The sequence below is a fragment of the Pterocles gutturalis genome, unplaced genomic scaffold (assembly GCF_000699245.1).
Source record: "Pterocles gutturalis isolate BGI_N339 unplaced genomic scaffold, ASM69924v1 scaffold42704, whole genome shotgun sequence".
In the NCBI taxonomy this organism is placed as follows: Eukaryota; Metazoa; Chordata; class Aves; order Pterocliformes; family Pteroclidae; genus Pterocles; species Pterocles gutturalis.
The window spans coordinates 1-11,224 of NW_010129656.1; the positions used below are offsets into that span (position 1 = coordinate 1).

The following is an 11,224-nucleotide window of genomic DNA, read 5'->3' on the forward strand; positions in this document are numbered from 1 at the left end:
GCCGCCGCTGAGGGGCCGGGGGCGCGGTGCAGCCCCGGGGGAGGGGGCGGAGGGGTCCCGCGGCACGTCCGCCGGGGTGTTGGAGCACGAAGGAAGGGGACGGGACGGGGCAGGGTTCCGTTCTCCTGCCGGGTCAGCCAGAGGTGGGGTTCGGACAGCAGCTGTGTGGAGAAACGGGCGTCAGGGAGCTGCCCTGCCCGGGCCGTGTGGGCTGACAGCAGGAGTCCTGGCGTTGTGGGTCATAGCCCCCTTTCCAGGGCCTGTGCCTGCCCGGGGAGCGCTGGGGCAGCGGGGACACTGCTGGTGCTGTCCTGGGGCACAGTGGTGACGCGTGAATCCAGAGGTGGTGTTCGGACAGTAGCTGTGTGGAGAAACGGGCGTCAGGGAGCTGCCCTGCCCGGGCCGTGTGGGCTGACAGCAGGAGTCCTGGCGTTGTGGGTCATAGCCCCCTTTCCAGGGCCTGTGCCTGCCCGGGGAGCGCTGGGGCAGCGGGGACACTGCTGGTGCTGTCCTGGGGCACAGTGGTGACGCGTGAATCACGCCCGCACGTGACGGCATTAGTTTTCTATCAAAAAGTGAGATTTTAACCTTAAAATATGTATTTTAGGCTTGTTGCACTGGAAGTAAGCTTTCCATGGTGTCATTTTAAGCATTTAATAACAGTACGATCTGTCTTGAGTGTGTTTAGATTTCCTATTTTGAAACCTACTTGTTTTTCTGATGCCTTCATACGTCCAGCACAATGTGCTTATAGTGAAGGGGCATCTGAAGTCTCAAAATCACTAAAGCTGTCATGGGTGGAGAAACTACGCAGGAGCGGTCTTTGAACTGGAAATCAACAGAAGATGTGGGCTGTTGCTGTACAGTAGGAGATCAGAGAAGAAATTCTCATCCCAAAAAACCCCTTTTTGTGGAAGAGTCTTCTCAGTTTTTCAATTTTTGGTACTTAGGATTATTAATATACTTATTTTTCAGAGAGCTTGGGTTTAAAATTGTTTGAGCAGACATTATACACTTGTATATATACATATATATGTATTTCAGATTGTTAAACTAGTTGTAATTGATTAGTAGTTGGAACTTGATTTTAAAGCTAAAAATACTTTAAATCCACAAACTTTCAGAAACTTTGTAATGAAGCTCTGAACTGAGAAAAGTTCCAGAACTAAAGCAAGGAAATCCTTTGTGGCTTTCAGTAAATTAAATAGTGAGCATCAGTATGTTTTTATAGAACATTTTGTGTTTATTGGTGATGTTCTTGTTTCGTTCTGCAAGATTTCTCATCTCTTCCCTTTAAGTTCTTAAGTTTTACTCTAAGCCAGATATACAGATTGCAAGGGAGACTTTGGGATTTTGTGTCTTTGAAAAGGAAGGTCAGAAAAACTAAACATAATATTGGGATATATACTTAAAGTTCATCTTAAAACTTTATTCACAGTTAAAAAAAAAATATTTTTCTTGCTATCCTAGTAAAACTTTAATACTGAAACTTTGATCTTGCATTCTTCTTTTTCTTTGGAAGGTTGGAATTCATACCAAGGCATGGTTTATCGCTGGGATATTTCTACTAATGACTATACCGATATCTCTCTGGGGAATACTACAGCACTTAGTTCATTATACTCAACCTGAATTACAGAAACCAATAATAAGGTAACATTTCATGTTTTACCTGTGCTACAAATGTTGGATTTAATTCAGACTAAAAATACTTCTAGTAATATTAAATGTTCTTTTGTTATTGTAACAGGATTCTATGGATGGTGCCGATTTACAGTTTAGACAGTGTAAGTGTTCTCTTACTGTTAACAGCTCAATAAAATTCTGTTTGCTGTGGGAATGAGGAAGAAAAGTGTCGCAGTTAGCAGGAACAATGCTGCATGGCAAGTGGTAGTCCTAGAAACTTCTGGGTATTCCTGTTGATGGAGTACATCAGAAGCATAGTCCTTGCAATATCACATTCTTTTTGTGAAGCTTGTGGGATCGCTTTGGTAACCCTTCTTAACTCTGTCTGTCCTTGGGTATCCTTGATGACGGATAAGGAAAGGGGGATGACAAGTGCCTGCTTTTGGTCCTTCCATCCTCAGTGACAGCTGAACTGGAAACCAGACTGATCCAAGTGCAGTCTCAAAATTCAGTACCTTACCTTTCTTTTCTGGCTTAGGCTTGGTACTAAAATTCTTTCCCAAGTTATGCTGAGTGCTAAAGTTCTTCCTTATTGCTTCAGGGAGCAAAGGGCAAGATCCCACAAAAAAATCCACTTCTGAATACTTTTATGGGACAGATTCTATTGGCCATACCAGATACTGTTCATGTAAACACGTCACTTGTGGTTCCATGCACAGAGGTGATTTCAGCCAGAGCTAAGCAACATTCTAAATCTGTGGACTGTAGAGGATGTGTGTTTACATGTTGTCATCACCTCTTGACGTTGCAAATACTTCCGTTTCCCCCACAAAAGACAGCTTTCCATGAACCTTTCCTTTGATTTTTCTCCCATCTTTTGTTTATGGAGTGTTACCCTTATGTACGTTCTCCCTTTTTTTCTTTTTTTCTTCTTTTTTTTTTCCTATTCTTTTTTTTTTTTTTTTTTTTGAAAGACTGGGATTTAGAGTGGCTGAAAGTGAAGGAGAGTAGGGGAGAAAACATTATTTCATTATCTGTTTCCTATGGGGAATATCAGCTAGCTCAGGTTGATATTACAATTTCAAGTACAAAATTTTCCTTTGGAAGAAAATTACCTGCTATTTAAATGATCTCCAGACTCCTGGATCTTATGGCCTTTGCTGCATATATGGTATCCTCCTAGAGTGCTTGATCTGAGCTGAACATAAAGTTCTCTTTCTCAGATTCAAATCCTGTCTTCTCAGTTTGCTAGGTGCAGTATCACATCTTCCACAAAGGTGTTGCAGCATCTGTCATCTCTGATATTTCTTAACTGCCATGAGGATGTGAAGCATCTTCTTGTAGTTCTAATAAGGTCTGAGAAGGCGCAACATTCACTCTACTACAACCTAGGGAAGCATAGTAAACTCAAAATACCTGCCTCTATTTAACTGCCTCCCCCCAAAAAAAAACCCCAACAGTAGGACAGCTTGCACTGAGCAGTGCAACAGCAATGTGATACTAAAAATTAAAAATTGAAAGCTCTGACAGCTGATCCATAATCACAGCTTTGCAAAAAAATTTTTTCTGTGTGAAATCCTGGTTTAGAGGGATGATTACCACTTTAAGGCTAGCCTGTTGCTTTCTTCTATATTTTGAAAACATACAAGAACAAACATTTACACATGAGATACCAAAATAAATCAACTTTGTATTGAAGGACTAAAAAACTTAGTTCTCAAACCTTTATTGACAATGGATATGTGAATTTCAGGAAACAGTTCTATCTTGCTTCCTCCTAACAGGAGTAGGTTACATGTGGGGAACCATCTCCTCTGTTACTTTTAAATTAAAGAGTGAATTGTGTGGTCAGAGAGCACCTCTTGCGCAGTGCTTTAGGCATGTTTCCATTTGAAGCAGCAGAGATGCAATCTGAAGTTCTCCTTGTATTTTTACAGAACGTTATTTTCTAGCTGTAGCATCACACTCTTATTAGCCAAATGCTTCCAGCCCTGTTTAATTAGTGCCTGCTGTCTAACGAAGCACTGCTTGCTGAACTGGCAAGCCAGTGTTGTCGTTGGAATAATTTTTGTCTTTCTTGCATGTAACCTTTTGTGTACCTCTCTTCTTACAGTGGATAGCTTTGAAATACCCCAACATTGCAATATATGTGGATACATGTCGAGAATGCTATGAAGCTTATGTCATCTATAATTTTATGGTTTTTCTTTCAAATTATCTAACCAACCGGTATCCAAACCTCGTATTAATAATAGAAGCGAAAGATCAGCAGAGACATCTGCCTCCTCTATGTTGTTGTCCGTCGTGGGCTATGGGAGAGTGAGTATATGATGACATCTTAAAATTCTAAGCTGCATAATCATGTACAAACATTTTGTTTGCATATTCAGTAGTATAACTGTTGTTGCTTGGCAGAGGCAGTTCATGGTTTGCACACATTTTCTTTATCAACTGTGAACCCCTACTGAAAGCAGCTGTGGTTATGTTCTCATCCAGCTGTAAAACATTCTAGAAATCGCAGTTACTGATGTGCATTGACTTGGGTGGTGCTTATTTTTGAAAAATATTGGAAAAAGGTCTCCTTCAATTTGCTTCCTTTGCTATCACACAATATTTGCCAAAAAGCTCAGGTAGAATTGCTGGTAGAGCAGACAGCCTATTGCTTTTACTCCCGCAGGTGAAGGACAAAAGGCCACACACCTGTGACCTGCTTGTTTCTGCATGCTTAATCTGATAAGCATCTCTCTTAAGAGATTTTCATAAAGCTGTTTAAAATGTTCAAGACAAACTATGAATGTAAGTCATTCTTAAACACTGTGACAATTGCATTCTTTGTTTAGCCCAGCCAGAACCCTTCCATGGCTGCAAGAAGTGAATCATTATTTCCTGTTATGTATCTATAAGGTCTAGGTCTTCTCTGTATTGCACATATACACACTATATACCATAGCAGCTGAAGTCCTGGAAGCAGGAGTTGAAATTATTATGAGATAAAAATTCAGTTTAGTGAAGCTACTGAGAACAGGAAACTTCCATAAGTGAATGGTTTTAAATCCTTGTACAATGAATTTTGTGTTTCTCTTGCAGAGTTTTATTATTTAGATGTAAACTGGGTGTTTTGCAGTACACTGTTGTCAGACCATTTACTACCATTATTGCTTTGTAAGTACGCTCATAAATAATTAATATTCATCTTCAGGATGTAAATTTGAGTTACACTGGAAAGGGTTTTCATGCCCTTTGTATTGAATCAAGGCAGTTTGAAAGCAGACTCGTCATGTTAAATTCTAAATGGATCCTGGCAATTTGAATCAACCTGTGACTTCTTTATGACTTCTCTCTAGCAAATGACTATTTTCAGAATTGAAATAATAAATACTTAATGCCTGCTGCTGAAGGAGTGGGAGAGACTGTAAAGTGCTGTTTATGTGGGGAACACATTTTTATGATCTCTTCATTTTTAGAGTCTTTTCTCCTTCTCCCTTTTCTCATTGGCTTCGACAATTGGGTATTTTTAAAGTCAGGTTACATGTAACTTTTTGAATTTTATTAAAGTTTGTGTGTGACAAGCCTGCCTGTGTGCCCTCATACGTATCACATAACCTGTTGTTGTAAAGCAGTAGCAGGCAGTTACACGTGTTGATGCTGAAAGCTTAATTTCATAAACTTTGTTTTGATGGTCATGACTGTTAATTCTGGGGGACTGTAGAAAAAGCTGCTATTCACAAAGAATAACCATATAAATACTTGTATTACCTGTATGTGTTCTAACTGTTAAAAGCAAAATAACAAAAAAAATAATCTATATTGTTGAATTAATTTAACAATGGGATATGTTAACCCTGCATTCAAACACTATTTCTTCTATGGAAATTCAGTACAAACCTCCTATGGCATGTGCTGTGGGAAACTGATTCTTGTGCAGACCCACAATGCCTGTATTTGAGTACCAAGAGAGATTTTGGATTTGAACAAGTTGCTCAATGTAATGAAGATTTAGCACTTCAAGAAAGTGATTATTTACTAAATAGCGATTAATTCTAAAAATTCTTTCAGAATTTGTGAACTCGTGGGAGTGTATGATGAAGGAAACTTCAGCTTCAACAACGCTTGGACTTACTTGGTTATACTTAACAACATGTCACAGCTGGTGAGTGTGGAGAGTACTTCCTTCTGCTCTTTTAAGTAATCACATTAGTGTTCTGTGAATGTTCCTGTGTGAACTAGTGGGAGTAATTGTGTTAATGGCTGTAATTCTCATGGGCAGAATATTCCCCACTGTAAGTCAGTTACCATCTGTTAAACACTTAAAAATAACTTACTTAAATATTAGGAAAACAGATAATCAGTAATCCCATCCAAAAAGGGTGTCCTTGCCCTACTGCCACCACCGTGTTTGATGGGTGACTGTTACAGAAGGAGCTGGAACTGCTTTCTGTTGTGACAACAGTCCCAGCAGCAGCACATACTTCTGCATGTCCTGGTTGACACGATTGCTTGAAGAAACTTAGCAGTAAGAGGCTAGGACAGTGTGTGTGAAAAGGGGAGGTAATTCCGTACTACATTAGTTTGGTTGCTCACAGTTGTCATTAATAGGAAACTTGTTCAGATTTGCACAAGTGGAGGCAACATAAAGAGGCAACATTTCAGGCATTCTTAACAATACATGCTTTTTATGCCATTTTCCCTAGAGATGTGCTCGGCATTGAAAAGATTTTATGGCACCTTCCTGTGCTTTGCTGTGGTGTGTGGATTGATGACCTCAGTCTCTGACAATTCCATGCATTTCAGAAACACAATTTCAGGTTAAAAAGTCTGCTCTAAAACAGTAAGGCAAAGATGCCATAAATCCAAACCCTCTTTTCCAAAATCAATAGCTTTTTAAGTTTGTGTCCCACTGTGGTGTATTTCTTTAGCTGATGAGGTACTGTAAAACAACTCCATCACAAAACACACAAGAATTTGAAAGCTTTTTGTAATTTTCTTTTCTTTCTTAGTTTGCCATGTATTGTCTGGTGCTGTTTTATAAAGTACTACGTGAAGAACTGAACCCTATCCAACCTGTTGGCAAGTTCCTGTGTGTGAAGATGGTAGTTTTTGTTTCTTTCTGGTAAGTGGATCATTTATTGATTATTTCTTGCTCTCGGGGTGGATCATAAAAAAGCTAAAAAGGCTGGATTTGTTTCTGAGATTGGAGGCCTCAAAAAATCTACCCATAATCTTTGTGAAGTGCTGTGAGGGGAAGAGGGTACTTGTATGATCGACAGAGCAGTCTTGGTCACTTGAGAGTATTTTTTAGACTTGCTCCTTAGTATTCTCAAGAACATAATTTATTTTAGAATCTCCACTTGCAATTATTTCAAAACAAAAAATGTTTTTTTACATTTTGAAGTAAAAAAACCCCACTTTTTCAAAATAAGTTACTAAGTTAGCTAGAAGTCACCATTTAAGCATTTGACTATCTGAACGTTACTCTGTGAGCCACAGTAATAAATACCCTGTAAGAGAAGCAGCTTGTTCTAAAACTAACGGGAACCACCAGCTCTTCTTTGGTTGTGTTCTCTATTGGTCTTTAGGATTGTGGATGAATGACATCTCTTTTTAAGTCTTGTTTTGTTTTCCTCCTCTTAAAATCTAAATCCTTATAAATAAAGCTTTACAAATCTAAATCTTTATAAATAAAATCTAAATCTTTATCTTTTTTTACTGTTTATATAAAGTGTTTTTTTGCTTTTTTGGGTTTTTTTTGTAAGATTCTTGCTATATAGATACATAACGTATACAGAGGAACAGACCTTGTTTGCCAGATTTGCTTGGAGTTTTTTTGGCACTACTGTTACAATAATAATACTAATAAAAAGTATTCTTTATAGGCAAGCTGTGCTTATTGCTTTGTTGGTGAAAGTTGGCGTTATTTCTGAGAAACACACCTGGGAATGGCAAAGCGTAGAAGCTGTGGCTACAGGCCTACAGGTAGGAGCAGGCAGTTCCTTTGAGGAGGAGTGGATATATGTAAGATGACATAATCTCAAGCAAATATTGCCATGCTGACTTCAATTAACATAGAATTTGGTGAATTTGGTACAAGTTGGGCTGTTTCAGCCAGTCACCCCAAGTGAGTTTTATGCTCAACATTTCTATCCCCATGTGTTGGGCAGGAGGAATGTGCCCCAGTTAAATACTTCTGTTGGATAGCCTTCCATTTCTTTGTGCAAGAATTCACTGTAGAGCTCCTGCTTGTTGAATATCCACTTCCAGCACATCAGTCCATCAGGCAAGGACTGATTCCAGCATGTCTGTAGCACACATGGCTCTCCAAAGCCTGCGAAGAGTATCCTACTGCTGGTGGAAAAATAGCTGATGCCAGTATCCTGAGGCAGTTGCAGTCTTTCAGTTGTAGAAGAAACCCAGGAACTATTTTTCTCCAGTTATGAATGATTAAGTCACTACTACTTGTGTTGCAGGATTTTATCATTTGTGTTGAGATGTTCCTGGCTGCTATTGCACATCACTACAGTTTCTCCTATAAACCTTACGTTCAAGAAGCTGAAGAAGGGTCATGCTTCGATTCTTTTCTTGCTATGTGGGATATTTCTGATATAAGGGCAGACATATCAGAACAGGTTCGGAACGTTGGTAAGTAACAGACAGATTTGTACGATGTTAACAGCAGATGCATTTTATACTATTACCCGTCTCTGTAGTACCTTCAGAACATCCCGCACCAAATCAGTGGCAGCTGCATCCCTAGAGGATTTCATGATGTATCCGGCACTTTGCTCTCTCCAGTATGCCTGTTTAATCTGATTACAGTATAGTTTTTCATTTTTCTTTTAAATAGATGGATCTCAGGGTAAGTGTCAGGTAGAAGAGAGGGATATCTTTTTATAATGGAAAGATAATCCTTTTATTAATTAAAGCTAGCATGGCCCAAAGACTCATCTTCTACGTTAACATGCTTGTTTTAGAGTTTATGTTCAAAGACTTGGGTATTCTGCTGGAAGCATTAAAAGGTATTTTCATTTGGCATAATTCCAGGAAGGACAGTTTTGGGTCAGCCAAGGAAAATGTTTTTTGCTGAGGACCATGAACAAAACGAGCATACAAGTTTACTGTCTTCATCTACTCAAGACCCAATTTCTGATGCTTCTTCAATGCCATCTTCACCCATGGGTCATTACCAGGGGTTTGGACACACGGTGACACCTCTCACCACACCGACGACAGCCCCTGCGGTTGATGGTATTTATAACGCTTCTGCTCCTCGAGACGCTGAGGAGTCACCTGAACTAGAGCACAACTTATCAGAGAAAGCTTTGGATAAAAGTTAGACTCAGCTTTTCTTTGAATGTGTCAAGGTGTCTGTTATGTACTTGCCACACCTGTTCTGTTACCAGGTACTATTAGTGATGACAGTTGAAAGGCTTGGGACAGCTACTGCGCAGACAGGATGAGGATATGAATCTGTAAGGTATGCGAGTATCTCTGAGTACCCCGTTAGTATCAAACACGCACACGGTAAAAGTTTCTGCATAAATTTAAGAGTCAGCTTGTTAAACTGGTAAACACTTACATACCTGTGTTACACAAAAAGACAAGGATGTCAGAATCACACTGACTTCTATTAATTCAAAAGAAACGTTTGAAAAAATGCATTTCTAAAGATGAAATGTGAGTACTACTAGCAGTGGGAAAACTTAATTTCAAGAATGTATTTTAAGGAGGGCATTAGCAAGAAGTGTTTGTATTAGCTTTGGTTGTCCTCTTAATGATGGTAACTTCCATACCCCAAGGCAGAAAGGAGTGTGGACAAAATGGTACTGTCTGTACAGCTGCCATCTTCTTCCCTTCCTGCATAGTTAAATAAAACCGCTTCATGAAGATAATTATTACAGAACATCAGTAAAGAAAGCATTCCCCACAGGCCTCGCTATAAAATTCCATGCCCAGAACATACAGTTGGCCTATCTGCTGTCCTTGTAGCTCATCATTTGTAAGTCTTTGACATTAAGAAGAGACAGCCAGGTGATGGATTAATACCTTACACTTGACCATTTTTGTCCTGACCTTCTAAAATAAGAATAACGGTTAATACCTTAAAATACATGGGGGGAGGGGGATAAAGACTGTCAAAAAGGAAACAGAAAACAAAAACGGTTTATTTATTTCAGGCTGCAATACATTCTTTAACACTTAAGGTTTTTTTAAGCTGCTAAAGCAGGGTATCTTGACCACGTGTCTGTAGTAATTTGTATTCATAAATGTCTGCGTGTAGGATTATTGTATTATGCCTCTAGTATAGCCTGGGTTCAAATGTAATAGTTGATTTCTTCCCCCCCACCTCAGTTTTTTACCTTAGCAAAGGTCTTTTCTAAGTGGCCACTCTAATACTGGAGTTACTGGCATTAGATTTCAGATCAAGAAAAAGTACACTTCTATAAAAAGATTCTTTTGCAAAAACTGACAGAATCAGAGGGGTATTGTTTTTATCCCGTTACCAGATTTTTTTACTGCTATTGCATGTTTCCAATCTGACAAAAAAAACCCTAGAGCACTGGCCGTCTAAGTAACATCTGAAGTTTCTTTTTCAGCACTGTTAGCATTTACATGATAAATGTTTACTGGCTGTCACAGTAAATTCATCTTAAGTGCTTTTTTTTGCAGTACTAGTGTGATGTAAATATCGCGCCTTACTCACTAGGCTGCATATTTTATAGCTGACTATGTACTTAACGTATCTGAAATTAGTGGGAAAGTGCAAATCATCATTTTCATTTGCCAAGTCATTGCCTTTGTTGTAAATAAGCATTAAAGATTTTATTTAAACTGTTCACCTTCTTTCACTATGATTTACTGCTACAGTAATTTTATGAGCGTGAATGACACATGAATATAACTGTCCTCATCGTGGAAGGCGATCTTAAGTACAAGAGATGGTGCTGTCACTATGTTAAGGCTCGTACTGAAAAAGGAATTCTTGTTTGAGATTATGAAGAATCAGAATCTACTTTACTCTTGATTCCAGGTATCTTTATCCATGCCATAGCAGTGTTCTAGCAGGAAACAACTTGTAAAAGCTCACACCACCTGGGGGCTTCACTGCCTACTGCAGCTGTGAGTACAAATAATCTGCTTTCCTCAATCTATACAGCTAAAAAGGGGCAGTGGTAGAAATCACACCTGAAGGATCACAGCTGCTGGAAACCAAATAACTGTTGTGCTCTAGCTTTTCAAAAACCTCACCCTAATGATTTTTTTTTTTAATACCTGAAGTTCTGCCTGTTTGGTGTAAAGAGTTAGGTAAGGTGCAGAGACAGGACTTTGACAGGAAAACAGCTAGTTCAGTGTCTGGGTTGCTTTGGTCACAGCATTTCTGGAAAGCTACCACGTTATTTTATTATTACTCAGCTACTTGATTCCACATGCACAGTACTCCTGCTTTTTTTTTTTTTTTGTGGGAGAAAAGTTATTTTTTCATTGAAGTAGCTTATAGGATCATACCTTGCCATTGAAGATCGCTACTAAATTTCCAAAATAAATAGAAAGCTTTCAGTGACACCTACCCTGCCTTTTGAAAACTACTACACCAGTATTCCAC

At 39.1% G+C, this 11,224-nt stretch overlaps 1 protein-coding gene across 1 annotated transcript; it reads left to right on the forward strand.

Moving 5' to 3' along the window:
• The first annotated feature begins 793 nt into the window (after positions 1-793).
• Positions 794-9,087, forward strand: TMEM184C (transmembrane protein 184C). Its single transcript, XM_010079979.1, has 10 exons — positions 794-865; positions 1,523-1,653; positions 1,751-1,787; positions 3,740-3,945; positions 4,714-4,788; positions 5,683-5,776; positions 6,624-6,736; positions 7,500-7,599; positions 8,091-8,262; positions 8,665-9,087. Exons 1-10 carry the CDS (start codon positions 794-796, stop codon positions 8,955-8,957), a joined length of 1,293 nt encoding a protein of 430 aa, XP_010078281.1. The 3' UTR covers positions 8,958-9,087.
• The last annotated feature ends 2,137 nt before the right edge of the window (positions 9,088-11,224 follow it).